The sequence below is a fragment of the Taeniopygia guttata genome, chromosome 30, assembly GCF_048771995.1.
Source record: "Taeniopygia guttata chromosome 30, bTaeGut7.mat, whole genome shotgun sequence".
NCBI classification, from domain to species: Eukaryota; Metazoa; Chordata; class Aves; order Passeriformes; family Estrildidae; genus Taeniopygia; species Taeniopygia guttata.
Genome location: NC_133055.1, coordinates 7,988,281 through 8,006,148, shown reverse-complemented (window position 1 = coordinate 8,006,148; position 17,868 = coordinate 7,988,281). Strand labels below are relative to the sequence as shown.

General features: G+C 51.1%; 1 protein-coding gene across 1 annotated transcript in view; it reads left to right on the top strand.

The window, feature by feature from the left end:
• The window catches only part of LOC140680874 (uncharacterized), a 989,054-nt gene that overhangs the window by 670,410 nt on the left and 300,776 nt on the right, over positions 1-17,868 (top strand). The window contains 1 exon segment of the mRNA XM_072919755.1: positions 13,205-13,714. Coding sequence (XP_072775856.1) covers positions 13,205-13,714 — 510 coding nt within the window.

Below are 17,868 nucleotides of genomic sequence, written 5' to 3'. Positions count from 1 at the left end.
CATTCACTTGTAACCCAGCTAGCATGTCCAGTATTGGGATGAATCACATAAAATATACAGTACAGTACTGATGGCAATTTCCCTTCTTCCCTGTACAAGCCACAGGCTGAGGCCAGGCTATGAGAACTCTTTGACTGAAACACTCCTGACCCTCCTGTTTGAAGTGGCAGTGTTCCTCTGCCAAGGAGGTGTTGGAGGTGTCTCAGGGTTTATTCAGGCCGGGCTTAGAACCAGTGATGCAAGCTTTGCCTTATTTCTCAGTGAGGTGTTATTCTTTGTACCTGCTTTGGATCATTTGGGTCTTCCCAAACCATTACCACCCAGTCCTGGTTGGAAGTCAATTTGGTATCACCCGGTTTAGATGTGATCGTCCATTCCTCAAGTTTCTTCACAAGTCCTTTGGTTTTGCTGGCATGAATTCACCTTCTTTCCGTGGTTTGGATTGCTGCTTCAGTAGTACCTGGAAAGGATTTCTTAATAGCACAGTGTTAAAAGAAAAACAATATTGCATTAACTTTTACCATTAGTTTTCTTTAAAACTTTCTGGGTTTAACTAAACTCTTTTTCTACATCTGCCTCTTCTTCTTGTATCCAGCTGTATTAATATCTGCAGAAACCAATTCTTCTTCCTGTGAGCTATAATTAGTTAAATAAAAAAGACCAGGCCAATTTTAACATGAGATGTATCACATCTCTTGCCTTTTACTTTTTGGGTAACATTTAACTGTTTTAGTCTTACAGACTTTTAGTCTTCAGAACAAAAGCCTTCTCTTCTTAACAACAGCAATCAGAAAGAAAAAAGAAATCTTGCTTAAGACAATAGACCACTTTGTGAGAGTCACAATCTCTGCCTTGATCTTCTCTCTACTGGTGGTCCTGTTCACAGCCTTGGGTTTAACTCTGTCCTTCCCCACTTCCCCCCCTCCTTGTTGTCACTCTGCCTAGCAGGAATGGGGGAGAACTTACAGATAGCTGTGGCTGAGGGGACCTTGGGGGTGTATTTCGCTGTCCCCTTCGCTCTCTTTCTCTCTCTCCCTTTCTCTCTCTTTCTCTTTCTTTTTCTCTCTTCATCTTTCAGCAGCCACATTCCAATATCAGTCCACTTTCTAACATTAATTCTACATCCTGGAGAGGTGAGTCTGCCAATCACCTCTCCCCCCTTTTTCAACTTCCTTACAAAGTAAATTACTTTTGTTATGCGTGTTCTGCAGGCCTGTAATTCACAGCACCCTCCACCAAGGCTACCAGCCACTCACAGCTGACAGTGCAAAACTAAAGACTTATTTTGCTATCACAATTTTTCCATTCACAAGCTTGAAAAGGTTGCAGGAACAAAGTAAACAACAACTTACTTCCAAAGTGACCCTGCCTGCACCAAAACAAATTTAAGGCAATGCTAGTTAGTGCAATGCAATTTGCAACGAAGCCAAGGTTTGATTTGGGAAGGGCATCTGAGGACACAGAGCATGAGTTTGACAAATCTGTATTTTGAAGAGGGAATGGACAAAATATGAATAGAGTTGAGGGCAGAGGAAGGACAGCAAGTGAGGAATTTTTCTCTGCAATACTCTCTTTTCGACTGCCAGGAAACACTCTCCAAAGAGGCTCCTGTGGTACAAACAATACCTGGGTGGGAAGAGGCGCTCCTGAATTCAAGCCTTAATGTCATAATAGGAAACTGCCCCTGAGCACTGCAGTGCTGGAGCACCCTGCCTGCAAACTCACCAGAGGCAAGCCACTGCTGCCACGCTGCAGGGCTGCCTGCAGCACAGAGGGAATCATGGCCAAGCCCTCCCTGCAGGCCTGGGTAATCCACACAGGGAGCCCAAAACTTCCTCACAGCTCTCTAACTCATACAAGAAATAAAACTACAGCAAGCAGAGATCCCCCCACCATCTTTTTAATGTGTATGTGTCACACACCCACAGTGATGCTGAAAGTAAAAAAATTAACAGCTTACATTAGAAGATACTGAAACCTTTTCTTCACCTCGCTTTGTAGGTTCCCTTTTCTATATGTAGCCACCTCCAAGTCTGGGGAAAAAATGAGCCCTATTTTTCAGAAGTCTCATGCATGAACAACTCTAGCTGCTGTTCCAGCTACACTGCAAGTAGTTAGCACTTCCAGAAAAAATAACAAACAAACAAACCAAAAAAACGAAGAAAGCAAAACACATTTGGGTACATGAAAAAGGACTGGCTGGAAGAAAAAATGTTTCTCATTGACCTACCAAGCAGCTGGTGTTACCTTTAGTTTAACTTTACACACTGAGAACCACTTGAGTGAACAGCCTGCATCAACTCAAAATAAATTAATGGCAGGTTTTGCTATGCCACAGCTGTAAACTAGTTTCTCAGTCCTAGAGTACAGTAAGTTATGTATTTCAAGATAAAAATCACAATGCAAATCGGAAGAAATTTCATACTGCATGAGGTGTGCACACAATTGATTTACCTCCAAAAGTCAGTTTATGACTTTTCTCTACCAGGATTGCAGTAGCTGCTATAGCTTGAACACACACTGACCAGCCTTGATTTACTGGATCCAACATCTTTGATAAATAAGCCACGGGTCTCTTTACTCCTCCCCACTCCTGAAACAAAACCCTATGAGCTACCCCCTTTTCTTCATTTACCTACAGATGAAAGGGTTTTGCTAGTGAAGGTAAGCTTAAAGTTGATATTGGGGCTAGTTTTAACTTCAGTTTTCTTAGTTTTTCACCATCTTCTATGCTCCATTTTATATCATCTCCTCTGTCAGTCTATTCACACAAAAATTTTACTGCCTGTGTGCATCCTTCAATCTACAATCTACAATATCCCAAAAATCCGAGTATTTTCCAGATTTCCCCCTTTGAAGAGGGAGGGGGAAGGGATAGAATTCCTGTGATTCAGTCTGGGTTGAGCATCTGACTACCCTTACTAATCACATTGGATGCCTCCTGGATTGCCCCCGGAAAGAGCCCATCTCTGCACGGAGCCACGTTTTTTCATTTGTAAATTAGGTCTTCCTTTCTCTGTCATCTGTGGTTTCTGCAGCCCCGGCTGCTGCTTCTGGTCTTTTAAAACTTTAAGAATCTTTTTTTGCAAGCACAACTGACTTGATGTATATTTTACATAAGCACGAATTATTCCATAACATATATTACAATGGGGATGCAGAGATCCCCCTGCAGCTCCGTGGGGATGCAGAGATCCCCCTGCAGCCCCTGGAGGAGCCAGGCTGGAGCTCGGCGATGCCTGAGAGGAGGCTGTGACCCCGTGGGCAGAGGGGCCCCGCTGGAGCAGCCTGGCCTGGCAGGACCGAGCCCGTGGCACAGTGACCCACGCTGCAGCACTTGGAGGGGGCTGTGCCCCAGGGGATGGACTCGGCTCGGAGAAGTTCCTGGAGAAGTCTCGGCTGGGAGAGAGCGCAGGGTGCAGCAGGGAACGACTCCTGTCCCTGAGCAGAGGGAGAAGCCGCGGGGGATGAGCTGAGCACGGCCCCATTCCCTGTCTCCTGCCCTGCCGGGGGAGGAGGTGCAGCTGGGAGCAGGGAGCCGTGGGGAAAGCTGCATTTAAGGCTCTGCACTGACTTCTCCTCATCCTGCTCTGAGGCTTTGGAGTTTTCTGCCAGAAATCTCTCCCCTCCCCCGCTCACCCACAGGGCTTTGGGCAGGTTTCCCTTTTTGGGGGAAATCAAAGCGAAGCACCGATGCACGAATGAGGGGCAGGAGAAGGGAGGCTCCCGGGCTTCCCGCAGAGCCGGAGGCACGGAAGGCGCAGGGCCGGGAAAGCCGTGGCGGGAGGTGCGGAGAAGTTTGTTTGTGTGGGCAGCTCAATCCCGCCTCGGGCCCGGGCCCGTCCCGGGGCTGTTGCTCATCTCCGGCTTTGCCCTCACGCAGCGCGGGGGGCCCTGAGAGCGCGGGGCGAGTCTGGGCCGTGCGCAGAGCCCGCCCCCAGCTCGCTGCCATTGGCCGCTGGTGCCGTCAGTCGCGGTTGCGGCGCGCTGATTGGTGGGAGCGGGGCGCAGCACGGCCCCGGCGGCGGGCTGAGGGCGGCCGTGGGCGGGCAGCGGCGCCATTGGCGCCGGGAGCGTCTGTGCGGGCCCGGGAGCGGCGGCAGCGGCCGGAGCGCGGTGAGGCGGCGTCGGCGGAGCTCGGAGGCGGCCCCGGCGCAGGTGGGAGCCGCGCTGGGTTCTGCGGGGGCTCGGGGCTGGCTGCGGGCGGAGGGGGCGGCAGGGGGCTGCGGCGGGTCGGTGGTGCCGTGTCCGGCCCGTGCTGGCCCCGGGCTGAGGGCGCGGCGGGAGCGGCTGCCCGCGGTCTCCTTCCCGCCGGGGCCTGGGCAGGAGCCGCTGCCGGAGCAGCGCTGGCTCGGCCCGGCTGCTGTGGGTAGGACCGAGGGGGCTGCCCCGCGGCCGGGAGCGTGCGGGGAAATTCCCGTCGCCGAGGTTTCTGTGGCCGGAGGAGAGCGAGGAGTCCTGTAAAAGTGACTTTATTGCCGAGCACGGGGAGAGGCCGTGGGGCATTTGCCGTGCGCTCTCTGCCGTGGTTGTAGTCCGCAGCCTCCTTTTTATCCTCATTTTCCCGGCCGCATCTCCGTCTGCCTTTGCCCACGGGCTGAGGTCCTTGGAAGGTTCAGACTTCCCGATGCGCCTGCTGCCTGTCCTCGTTAATATGCACCCTCCTTTTGTATACCAGCCGATATTCATGGCTCTGTTAAGCCTTTGTTCTCCTAGGAGTTCGGGAATTTAGTAGGACTTTGAGAAATTGTGTGGCTCAATTTGTGAAATTTATTGGAACTGATGGTTTCCCCCGTTACTTCCTTATCTACAGGTGCCTGGCCCTATCACCAGGCAGATTCACTCCTTGACTCTGTTTTGTTCTTCCCGGGTCCTCTTTGGTTTTGGGATTATTCTCGGTGCCCTCATTCCCTGTCCTTTTGTAGCGGTTTGTGGATCAGGAGGCCTGGCTGCCACCTGCATCCCCTGGCTCAGCTGCTGGATGAGCTGCACTGCCAAGGTGTGGAGCATGGTAAAAAGATGAGAGTTGCTGCGGCACAGAAGAGGAGAAGCAGCATTTGTTTAACCCCTGGTGTGCCGGGGAGCCACGAAAGCCTGTCCCATTCCCATCCTTTCCATGTTTGGACCAATACATAAACTGCTCTCCTTTTTCCTTTGTTATCTTTCTCAGCACTTTTCCTTTGTCGTCTCTTTGCCAACAGCAGTTTGAATCATTTAGTTCTCCACAAACTCCTCCTTTTTCTGCTAACAAAATCTGGCCCCATCCCCTGGTGAAATGTTGTGTTCCTCATTTCAGTGGATTGGTCAGCAGGAAGGTCAGGAGCTGGAGCTGTCTGGTTGGTTTTTTTCGAGGACAGTTTGTAATGTAATGATGCCATTGAAATGATAGATGGGTTCTCTGCTTCCTTATATGAATTGGTTTGGGTTCCCAGGGGCTGGTCTGTGGTGTTGTAGGATTTTTTCTGGCGGCCCTTCCTCTTTTTCCCATTTCTGGGTGCTCCCTCAAGCTGAGGCTGCATCAATGACTGCATTTTTCTAAATACATCATCAAATACTTGAATTCCAACTAATTTCCCTGAACTTGTTCTAGCAAAAGCCCCAGTGCTTTGATACACCCTGTACAGCACAGACAGGGGCAGCAGATGTTGGAGTGGGCAGGGGGATGATCCCCCCCTTATTTTAGTGAAGTTTTCACAACATTCTCCATTTGCTGTCTCCCTTTGCAGCTTCAGCCATTTCTGTTTCAGAGTCAGATCCTCACCATGGGCTCTGCCTTCAGCTGTGCAGATTCCATCTGTGCAAGCAGGCACAGCTTGGGGTGAGGGGCAGAGGGAATCAGCCAATTCCTGCCCCAGGCAAGAAGAGCCAGGTACATTGTCCCCACTCTGCCCCAGCAGTGTTAATTTGCATTTCTAAAGCTCCTCTCCGCGGGTGCCTGGAATGCAGCTTCTCTTCCAGAGCAGCTTCAGCAGCCTCACATGTGCCCCGCCCCCCAACCTGCTGCTTTTTCTTTTTTTTTTCTTTCAAATCTTCTATTTATTTTCTTTTCCTTCAAATCTTCTATTTATGAGTTAAAGGGTCACCTTTAAGTCTCTTCTAGCTTCACAAAATATTGCCTTAAGGTGAACGTCGAAAAACCCAGACCAAAATTTTTCTATCTCTAAGAGCCAAGCACAAACATACACAAAAATTTTCAAAGTCAATTAAATTTTTTCTCCTTCTCCTCTAAGTAAAAACCTATTCTCTCATCCCTGACCCAAACCTAATCAGCAATATAGAAGTAGGAGTAATTTAAAAATACTCTATTGCTCTAAACTTAGCACTGAAACTGCAGGAGAAAGATAAACTCCAACAATATGTTTATTGTTAGAGTCAAGGCATTCCTTGATTCTGGCCAGGATGTGCAACAGAAATCATTCCATCCCCACATAGCCCGGGTGTGCAGAGAAAATAGTTCCATGACACGTAAAGTATCAGTAAAATATATTGGAGTATATAATAAATAAAATACTATCGGAGTAAAACCTCCGTGGCTTTTACTAGATTTTTCCCAAATACAGTCTGAACCAGTCTAAATCCACTGGTTTAATGTTCCAAAGTTTCAAGTTGTGCAGTTTTTAGTATTTGGTTTCCTATTGGACCCGGATTTTTTTGCTTCTGCTGTTAATGAGGTGGGAAGTGCTGCATTTCCTTCTCAGCCTTTTGCAGACCAGGTGTCTGCAGCCCTGGCAGTGTCTGGGGTAGGTGTTGGTTGCTGTTTGCTGCTGGGGTTGATGTTTTGCTGCTGGGTGTTATTTTTGTGGGTATCTTTTGGGCCATTCCCAGTGTATTGAGGTGTTAAACTCATCTCCATTGAGTGGTGCCACATCCCTTAACAAAACCTTTAACATTTCTTTCCCCAGGGCCAAGGCAAATCAAGCCTGAGTAGAGAAATCAAAGGTTAACAATGTTAAAGTCTATGAGCTGGTGTATTTTCCATCAATGCCATGGCAGGCAGGGCAGTGTGTGAGTGTAAGTGAGAGCCAGAGTGGAATTGTGCCGTGCTCTTGCCCAGCAGCTGTGGCAGGGCAGGCCCAGAGAGCGCTGAAGCTGCAGCAGTGGCAGCAAGGGCTGTCCCCGGTGGCTGGAGCTGCCAAAGGAGGGTGGCCAGGCCGAGGATTTCAGCAGAGGATGTGTGGGCAGGCCCAGGGCCTTGCCCCGCTGTGGAGCCCTGGCTGCTGCTGCGCTGCCTTCAGTGCAGGCTCAGTGGGGGCCTCCCATCCTCCTGCTGCAGGCGGGAAGTGCAAATCTCCGGGGCTGCAGAGACCTGGAGCCGAGGCTGAGGGGTCCCCCCGTGCTCAGCTGTGCTGGCGGCTGTTTCTGGCCTCGGGGCCACTTGGCACGGGCCACGCCACTTGGCCACCAGTGGTGCTGCTCTGCACTCCTTAGGCAGGAGCCGATGTCCTGCTGGGATGTTGGCAACAGCAAAGTGCCAAGGCAGCTCTGTGCCAGCCCAGCTTCCTGGGGGAGAGATTGCACCAGAGACAGGATTCTGGCCACAGACTGCTTTAACTGTGCATCCCTTATCTCCACCCTGCACTAGGTGGAGAATTCCCAGGGTAAGGAATTCCTGAGATCAATTGCAAGGGGAAATAATTGAATATCTGCCCTGGGTCTGGCTCTTCTTCTTGCCCAAGCCAATGGCAAAAGCCGTACCCATGGCATCTTGGTTTCTATCCCCAGCTTCCAAAGGTGTTTGTTCCCCTTTCATTCTTTGTACCCAGGCTGAGCTCTGGGGGTGCCAGGGGTTCTGGAGGTCCCATTGTATTCCTAAAGCTGCCATAACCCCCTGGAGGATCTTTCCTGTAAAATGAGTTCTGCTGTCTGAGTCTATGACTTCCACAATCCCTTTTATATGAATTATTTCTTTCAGTGGCTGCTGAGCAATCAGAATTGCTTTTGCCCCCCTGTTAGGTGAGATGGTGTCACCAGAAGATATTGAAGCCTTCCAGCTCAGGGCATTTCAGTGCCAGGCTCTTACAAGCACACACAGCTGTGCCGGTTGAGCTGACCATGGGGGGTAACCTGGGCTTTGTCTGATTCCCTTTCCACAATAACAGCGTGTCTTGGAACTCTTTTCCCTTCTGCTGCCCTTGAAGAGCCATCCACAAAGACTGGAACAGTTGGAGATCCTGTTGTCATCAGGTTTTGGGCCTCGGTTCTCCTTCAAGCTGTGGCTGCACAATTCTGCAGGCAATGGGGCCACTGTGGCCACAGAGTGAAACATTTTGGCCCAGGAATTACTTTGGCATGGCCCTGTTGAACATTCCCCTACAATTCCAATTTCTTTTCTGAGTCTGGAAGAGCCACAGCTGAGGCATCAATATTTTTGGTTGTTCATTTTCTCAGGTTTTGCTCTCTTTCTCCTGTCCATACCACAGCATTGGAGGCTGTGTGGGGTTAAAAAGTCCAGACATTTGACACAAAGGTACAGCAGCAATAGCCTCTGTATCACCTTTTACAATATTACAACGCCATCATCAAATTCCTTCCTAGATAATTACAATCACAGTAGAAGGAGAACAAAATTAGTTTAGTTCAAACTAACCTCCCACAGCTCCTAACTGAACAAATGACACCAGCTCAGCTTTCCCATTTATTCCCTTAATAATGAAAACACTCCTTTACAATGTTCCCCCCTTAGGTGTAAGATTCAGAGTGGATGGAGAGGCCCCTGTGTCCATTAGGAGAGGCCTCCTCTGGATGCAGGCCCAGCCTGGATGTTCTCCAGGGCTGCAGTGTGGTGGGTCCCCGGTGGGATGGGAGCTCAGAGAGCCCTGACAATCCATGTCCATGCAGGGGTGGACTCGCTCCTCCTGAGGGTGCTGCTGTCTGTGCTTGCAGTGTCCTTGTGGGCTGCAGCTGGAGCCCTGACTCCTTCCCAGGGGCTGTTTGGGTGGGCTCTGCCCTGGCCAGGAGGGCAATGCCTCTGCCAGGTGCTTGTGGCCGACGCCGTCCCCTGGGTGCTGGGGCCCCCTTGGGCCCTGGGGTTGATCCCTCAGGGGCTGTGGGAACTCTGCCAAGGCCTTTGTCTTCAGCTTGGCCTTTTGCTCATCCCTCCTTGCCTTCAGCTGCTGTGCCTTTGTGCCCAAGTGCTGCAGGGCCTTCTTCTGCCACTCCTGCAGCCCCGGTCACTGCCTGTGGGTGCTCATCCTCTGAGAGCTGCTGAGCTTTCTGCAAAATCTTTCCTTTCTGCAGGGAACCAAGCCAAATCCTTAACAGAAAATCCTGATCCTTCATGTACCATCATGTCATGTTTTGATGCTGGCACAATGCCTGTGTCCCCATGGAAATCCAGCTTCCCAAATAAGTGCTGTGAGATGCAATAAGGAACAGAGCAGAGCAGGCCTAAGCTTAGAAATAAAGGAGAAAGAACTTTATTAAGCTACTACTATAATAAAAGATACACACTACATCCAGAATTAAAACCTTCCAAAACATTCCTCCTCCCTGCACCCAAACTCCAACAAATCACAGTGGGACACAACTTGGACCCTCAATCAGGTCATCACCTTTCAGATAATCAATACTCAGTCTATCAGGGGAGAGAGGAGTCTCTCTTGTGCCACAGACCCCCAGGAAACACAATTGCCACCTCTCGTGTTTCCATGTCACACATGGCACTGCCCAGAGAAAATGTGCCCGTGTGACACTCTCCTTGCCATGTCACAGTGCCCTCACCGCCGTGCATGGACAGACTGCTCATAGGGCTCCTTTAAGGATGCTTTGCCAAGGAACAAAAGAAACAACAGTTCAGTTTTCATTTTGGGACCACAGTCCCCCCCCCATTTTCCTCCTCCCCTGGGGCTGAGGGTGCAAACGGAGATCTTCTTCCTGAAGACAGAGGGCATCACCACACCCTCCTCAGCTTTCCTCTGTTCACTCCATTCCTGTGCTGGAATTTGCTGAAGCAGGTCTCTTGGCTCACCAGTGCATCCCCCTAAAGATGCAGTCTCTGTTGCAGGAGAAACTGGTTCAGTCAATGGCTTACAAGAAAAGTCCAGCCAAAAGCCACTCCATCATCTCCCCCCCAACCTTCTTTCCCTAACATCTCAGGTCCCAGACTGTCTCTTTTCTCTTTCAAGTGGAGGAGGAGTAATATTTCACAAAGCTTTCATTTCCCAGGAAAGGGTTAAAAGTCTTGGACTGCCCTGACTGCTGAAATCTCAGCCCAGACCCCAACTCCCAGGGCTGGGCTCCTCCCCGCTTCTCCTTCTCCTCTGCCAGTGAATTTCCAGGTGCCTTCAGGCTCTCTGTTTCCCTCCGGTGGTGTGGGGGCGTGGGGAACAAAGACATCTCAGGTTTCCTCCCCTGGCCTTTCCCTCCCAGGCCGCAGGGCTTCCATTCCCCCACCCAGCCCGTGGTGGGCGGGGGAGAGTCTGCACTCTGCAAAGAGACAGTTCTGCTGGGAGTTCTTGCTTTGAACCCTGTGTTCTCAGAGGCGTGCCCGTGCCTTCAGTGGCCACTCCCGGTGCCAATATCCAAACCTGACCACTGATTGCTTTGAGACCGGCTGCCTGAGAAAATTCACTTCTATGTCCAACCACGAAAATCTGCATTTCCAGAGGTTCCTTTGTTTTGCTCCTTGTGCTCAGGGTCCCCTGCACAGCCCGGATGGCAGAGCCGGTGCCTGTCCTGCCGCAGTGTCCAAAGGCGGCCCCCCCGGCGGGCAGGGCCGGCAGCTCCCCGGGGCCGGGCAGCGGCCGGGGCGTCCCGCAGCCTCCTGGGGGCCGGGGGCCACTGCCGGCCCTGCCCGGGGCTGGTGGGCTCAGGCAGCGCCCGGCGCTGAGCCCCGGCTGCCCCACAGCCCCGGCCCGGCCCCGCAGCTCCCCACAGGCCCCCAGCCCTGCTCCCGGTCCCGCACCTCTGCGCCCGCTGCTACCGCTGCCCACCACAGAGAAACCCCTGACATCCTGACCTCCTGCTTTTCCTCTCCTGGAAACTGGGAATTGAAAGTATCAGCTGGCAAATTGTCAGGATAAGACCCTGCTGAAAAACATCCCAATCCTGAGTACTTTTCTGTTCCTCTTCTTTGCCATCATCCTTTTTCTTACCACATAGATTCCTCCTGCTGCTTCTTGCCTGAACCATATTGCTGCACACTCCTCTTCACCCAATCTCTTCCCAGCACACCAACACCATCCATCCCTGTTGTCCAAATCCCTTCTCCCCTTCCCTTATTGCCCCCTCTGGGTGTCCATGTCCTTAATTACCTCTGGGGGAATGTGCAAACTACCTCAGCATTCTCCCAAGGGACCCTTCAGAGACATTTTGGGATCATCATCCCTTTGGCCAGGACCCCTCCCTTGCTTTCCCCATGTTCACTCCCCGAAGATCCCAGGGCACTCACTGATGAGATTTTCAGTGCTCTCTCCCTGTTGACTCTTCACAGACCCCCCTGATGTGTCACTCATCTGTCTCCTGGTCACTCCCGGGTCCCCAATCAATCCCGGTGCCGCTGCCAGCCAAGGGAGCCGATCACCCAAAGTGGGTGAGGCACCTTCAGCTGCACTCCCTGCCCCAGGGTGTGCGGCAAAATTGACATCACCAGAGGATTCTGTCCACAAAGCGGACAGAGGAGTCCTGCAAAAGTAATCTCATTTCTAAAAATGGGAGAGGCCATGGGACATTCCCCATGGGATCTCTCCAATTGTTGGAGGACACAGCCTCCTTTTCATCCTAATTCTCCTGGCCACATCTCCCTCTGCTTTCCCCATTGGCTGAAGTACTTGAGAGCTACAGACTTCCCAATCCACCTACTACATACTCCCTTAATATGCTCCCTGCTTTTATATAGCAAATGATATTCATGGCTCTTTTAATTCTTTGTTGTTCTTCTGGAAGTTCATGAATAGAGCAGGGCCTTGGCTGAGCAGCAGTCTGTGTCATCAATTAATAACATTTTCTGAAACCGATTCCTTCTCCTGTCACTTCCTTACGTACAGTTTCCTGACCCTATCTCCGAGCAGATTCAGAGCATCTGTTTGTAAAGACACTTTGCTCTTGTTCCTTCCATGGGGGTCCCCCGTTTGTGGGACATCCCCCCTGGAGCAGGGTGTCCCCTCTTTGCTGCAGCCGCAGCCCTCAGGCAGAGCTCAGCCAATCAGAGCCCGCGGCGCTGATGACTCACCAGTTGCCAGGCAGACTCGCAGCTCCCCGCGTTCCCCACCTGGACCCCACCTGCGCCCCCCCCTCGGCCCCATCGCCCCCACGAGGGGAATTTGGGGAGGTGGGAGTGGGGCAGCGCCAAGGCCGGGCCCCCCTGCGCTGTCCTGGCGGGAGCGGCTGCAGTGGGGACCGAGTGCGGGCGGGAGCGGCCGAGAGCCCAGCGCTGCCCCAGCCCGACCTGCCCCAGCTCCATCCCTGCCCCTCGGCTGGGATGCTGTGGGTCTGGGGGGAAGAGGGAGCCGGCAGTGGGTGCTGGGCCTGGCGGCAGGAGGAGAAGGGAAGGAGAAGCAGGCTTGAGGAACAGAATGGTCAAACGATGCAGGTGGCAGGAGAGGGTGGGATTGTGCAGGAGAAGGAGGAATAGCAGGAGGAAGAGGAGTGTGAGGAAGAGCAGAGACACAGGAGGAGGAGGAGGAGCAGAAAGAGGAAGCAGCAGAAGGTTCCACCCCTCTGTGTATAAGCTGTCTCCCCCCAGCCCCAGGAGCGTTGCTCCCCCCACATGCAGCAGGTGACTGTGGAGGGGGATCCAGGATTTTCACGGGGTGAATCTTGCTGTTTCTGAGCTTTCTTGGGCTAAATGTTGGTGCTTTGGTTTATGTGGCAGCTGAATCTTTATGTTTTGGAGGAGGTTTTTGCTGACTTGTGATGTTTGGGGAGTTTTTGATCTGTATCTTAAAGTTTGTGGGATTTTTGGGCTAAATCTTGGTGTTTTGGAGGTTCTTACAGACACAAGATTCCCAATGACTTCCTGAGATAAACTTGGGCAAGGAGGAATCTCCAGTCCAAAGTGCTCTCCTCTTGTTTTTTCCCCAAACCAGGATTTTTCATTCCCTGGGCGTTGCTGGATGGAGGAGGAAGAAAAGCCCCAGAGATGCTGCAGGAGGAGGAGCTGCAAACCCAGCCCAGGGAGCTGCGGGGAGGAAAGAGCCCCCCTGAGCCAGGAAGGCGGGCGGAGATCCAGCCAGAGCTCAGAGCTGGTGCAGAAGTCTCATGGCAGGGAGAAGCCCCACAAGTGCTTGGAATGTGGGAAGGGTTTCAGTCAGAGCTCCCACCTGATCGAGCACCAGAGGATCCACACTGGGGAGAGGCCCTACGAGTGTACCCAGTGTGGGAAGAGGTTTCGGACCAGCTCCAATCTCCTCCTACATGAGCGGATTCACACAGAGGAGAGGCCCTTCCGCTGCCCCGACTGCGGGAAGGGCTTCAAGGACAACTCCAACCTCACCGTGCACCGGCGCATCCACACTGGGGAGAGGCCCTACGAGTGTGGGGAGTGTGGGAAGAGCTTCAGACAGAGGTCTCACCTGATCCAGCACCAGGTGATCCACACTGGGGAAGGGCCTTACAAATGTTTAGAATGTGGGAAGAGCTTTGGGCAGAGCTCAGCCCTGAGAAAACACCAGCGCATCCACACAGGGGAGAGGCCCTACGAGTGTCCCCAGTGTGGGAAGAGGTTTCAGACCAGCTCCAATCTCCTCCTACATGAGCGGATTCACACAGAGGAGAGGCCCTTCCGCTGCCCCGACTGCGGGAAGGGCTTCAACCGCAGCTCCCACCTCACCATGCACTGTCGCATCCACACCGGGGAGAGGCACTACGAGTGTGGGGAGTGTGGGAAGAGCTTCTCCAGGAGCTCTCACTTGACCCAGCACCAGCGGAGGCACCACTAAGGGAAGCCCTGTGAGTGCCCCGAGTGAGGGAAGAGCTTGGAGTGAGGGAAGAGAGTGAGGGAAGAGCTTGGTGCGCTGCTCCAGCTCCATCCCCCATGGGAGGATCCGGGCTGGATGATCCCCAGTGACCCCCATTGGGCAGAGCCCTGGTGCCCCCGTATGGGGAATAAAACAGAGAGTAAAGCAATCGAGCTGATAAAGGGGCCCAATATCTGAGGCCTGACTGAGCAGAAACTGTGGGAGACACCGACACAGTTTAAGGCTCCCTGGGCAAGAAGTGATCGAACAACGTGGTGTGAGACTTTGTGATAAAATAATGTTACCAGGTGATGTCATGTCATGAAGAATGTGTAACCAGAGTGGCCCAGGTTGGAAGGAATGCCTTGCCCCAAGTGTGTCAGACAGCCCAGCAGGATTTTAGGAACGGCTCAGACCATCAGCAAACGCTGCCCTGCTCTGCGGGCTCAGAGCAGAAGGAGCCCCCAGGGCTGCTGACGCAGCCGCGGCGGGAAGGGCACGGGGCCCTGCACAGAAGCTGGCACGGCCTCCTCGGGACACGTCCCACATGGTGGCCATCCTAAGCACGGCCGTGTGACACAGACCAGGAACGTGTGGGCCAGGGCAGGAATGCTGCTCTGAGCCTGGGGCCTGGGGAGCGCTGACATCAGCCGCTGAGGCACAGTCCCCGCCGAAGCAGAGTTCCCCCGAGCCCTGGCAGCACTGGTGCCCATCTGCTGCCCCAGAAACCTGTGCCCCAAAAGGGCTTCTCTGCCAGAGGGCAGCCAAAGCTGGTGTGTGTTGCAGCATTTTTGAGAGAAAGAGGACATGAGGTATGAGATTTGAGCTACTCCAGTCTAGGCCTCAGATTTGGGCCTGGTGAGGCCTTCAAGCCTCCGACGCAGTTAGAAATTCAGAGCTTGTGGCGCAGATAGAAATAGTATTAAGGTGTGACGGGGACCACTTGGCTGTCTGGGTGTGAATTAGTATATGTTTATAGTGTAAGGCTCAAGCCACTTTAAGGAAAAGGTAAACAATGTTAGCCTACCAATCAGAGTGCCTTTGTTTCTGTAAACGCTGTAGAAGCTTATATAAACTACCATCTTATCTTGAATAAACGGAGAACATTTGATTAACCACATTGGTTCAGATCTGCGTTTGTCTTGTCCAGTTTCCCATTTTCCTGAGATTCCCTGGGTTTTGGTGTGCACTGGGGGCTGTGCTCCGTCCTACAGGGGCTGTTGGTAGCAGCACCTGGAGCAACTGGTGGCAACACTTGGTGCGTGTCAGATGTTGTTGCTCCTTCCCAGAATGATTCTTTCATGGAAGGGATTAGCAGCAGCACAGAAACACCAACAGCTACTCAACTTCACAGGACAAAGAGAATCCACCGAAACACTGTCATGTTTCCTTGTGCTTTTGTGTCTTTCTTGCATTCGGAAAGAAAAAGAATTGGCCCAAGCCCTGCTATTCAAATCTCCAGCTGCTGTGTGTCTTCCTGTGGCAGCTCACGTGCAAACACAACTGGCTGCCTGCTCAGCTCGGCACTGGACGGCCACAAACAGGGAGGGCCCTGGTGAACATCTCTTTGGTCTGGTGGGGCAGCGAGGGCACAGGAGACAAAGACTGCTCCTCCCGAGTTCATGGGGCAACAGAGAGATTTTATTTCCCACACCCCCCCTTACACAGGGCATTTGAAAGACCAGGTCTGGAAGCTCTCATTGGTTTGAGCTCCACGCCCCTTCAGGTTCTGGCCCGTGAGGTGCCTGCAGTTTTGGGAGATATTTGATTGGTCAAGACCCCTGTCAGTCATGGTAACATCTCACCCTTCTTTTCTTTATAAAATTCTGTGTATTGTTCTCTGTCACCCATCTGCAAGAGCCCTTTGCAAACATGGTGACAGAGGACAGCGTGCATCTAATTTACACTGGAGCTGCAGCATTCCCCTCCAGGAACTGTTAGGGGAGAACTCAGGCCACAGGCATAATGCTTCTCGGTTACAAATTGAACTTATCTCTAAAAGCAGAAAGCTATTTAACCCTGAGCCCATTTAGCCCTCAGAGAAAAACCCAATTTTAAAAAACAACCTTTAAGCACTTGACCCCTTGGAGAAAAACCAAACTCCCAGAAAACAGTCTGTAAACAGAAAAACTGTTTGTAAACATGAGAAATAATTTGTAAACAAATCAAGTCCTTCTATGAACTGTCCATGAAGCAGATGATCATTTGTAATGCTGTCTGTGGTTTCCAGTGTCCATATTTTAGGCAGCAGTATTGTACTGTTGTAGGATTTATTGTAAAACATGAGAACAGACTCAGAGGGGAGGAGGGTGTACCCTCAATCCAACCCCTTTCCCCTTTTTTCTTTGTATAATAAATAATAATAGGAACAGAACATGGATTTTGAATACTATTAACTTATGCAAAGTTTCATCCAGGCTTACTGATAATATTTTTCTTTACCAGCCAGGTTCAGGGCGAAGAACTTGATTGGGAGATGTTTTGATCAGGGCAAGGAACTTGGTTGGGAGACATTTTCTGTGTTTATATTTTATCTAGTGAAAACCATATACTCTTTTCCCTTTGTTAGAAGTTATAAATTTTGTTATTGACTTTAATAGCTGACCTTTAACATTTAAAATGATTACAAGTGGCAAAATTTCAGTGAAAAAACTTTGAAACTGCAATTTGCTTATGATAAATCCATGTTCTATGTGTACCTCAGTGGATATTCTTTGAATCATACCAGTTTATCTTGAAGCAATGCAAGAATAATTACTAGAATATTAAGAAAAGACATATATACATATTAGACTTCTTTAAGACAATGATTTATTAAAATATGAATATCGATCCAATATCGATATCCAACTGAGACGGACAAAAACTCTCTAAGAGTTTAAAGTTAGAAAGTGTATGTTTATTGAGACAGCCGGGCAGTACCTGGGATAATTCCCTAATGCACACTGCAAAAATCACAGGTGTTACAAAGCTTTTTTATTGACAGAAGTCTTGAATACACAAAATATGAATGCATATTCATATCCCTGTCACTTCCTCTGCTCTGCTTCATATGCTAATTGGCAGAAAGGCTATTAAGCATGTGTAGTTCTGCTCCCTGAAATGAGTCGGGGGTCCATTTTAGGGAGGGGCCTCCAAAATGAAGAAGTAAAATAAGTCTTCCTCATTATGACCTTTCTGCCTTTCCCATGCACACGTGACAAATGAATCCTTGCCGTTTTCCTGTGCTTAATGGATTCCTAAAGTATGGGAAGTCTGCAACTGCTTTTGTGTCCCTGAAATCTGTTTGTCACATTCTGTTTCTCATGATAAGCACAGCTACCCAAACATAAAGCTGACAAGCAATGAGTTAATAGATCCTGGATATCTTATCTAAGATCCAGCTACTGTTAACTATGAACAAAGCCCATTTATCTACTTCCACTAAGTCAGCAACATCTAATTTAACTATCATCTTAACTTCCTAAAATTCTTAATTCTTCCAAATTAATGTCTCACTGGGAATGGGGACAGGGAATGGGGAATGGGAATGGAGACAGGGACTGGGAGTGGTGACAGAGACAGGGAATGGGGACAGGGACCAGGAATGGGGACAGGGACCAGGAATGGGGACAGGGAATAGGACTGGGAATGGGGACAGGGAATACAGTACAGAAATCAAGAATGGGGTCCGGATTGGGATGGGAGCAGGATGGGAACGGGACAGGGGGGACATGGGAACAGGCAGGGGCAAGGGGACTATGGAAGGGGAGTAAGGAATGGGGCAGCCACTGCAGGGGGACCGGGCTATGGGATAGGGGCACATGGGGACAGTTCCAGGGCAGGGGGTCCTTGACCAGCTGCCCAGAACCTCCACCAGGGTCTCCCAGTGCAACTGGAGCCGCTCAGCCTGGGGTGCCCAAAACCCTGAGCAACTCCCAGGTCCCTCCCAGGAACCCTCAAGTCCCTCAAACCCAGCATCCCCCACATCCCC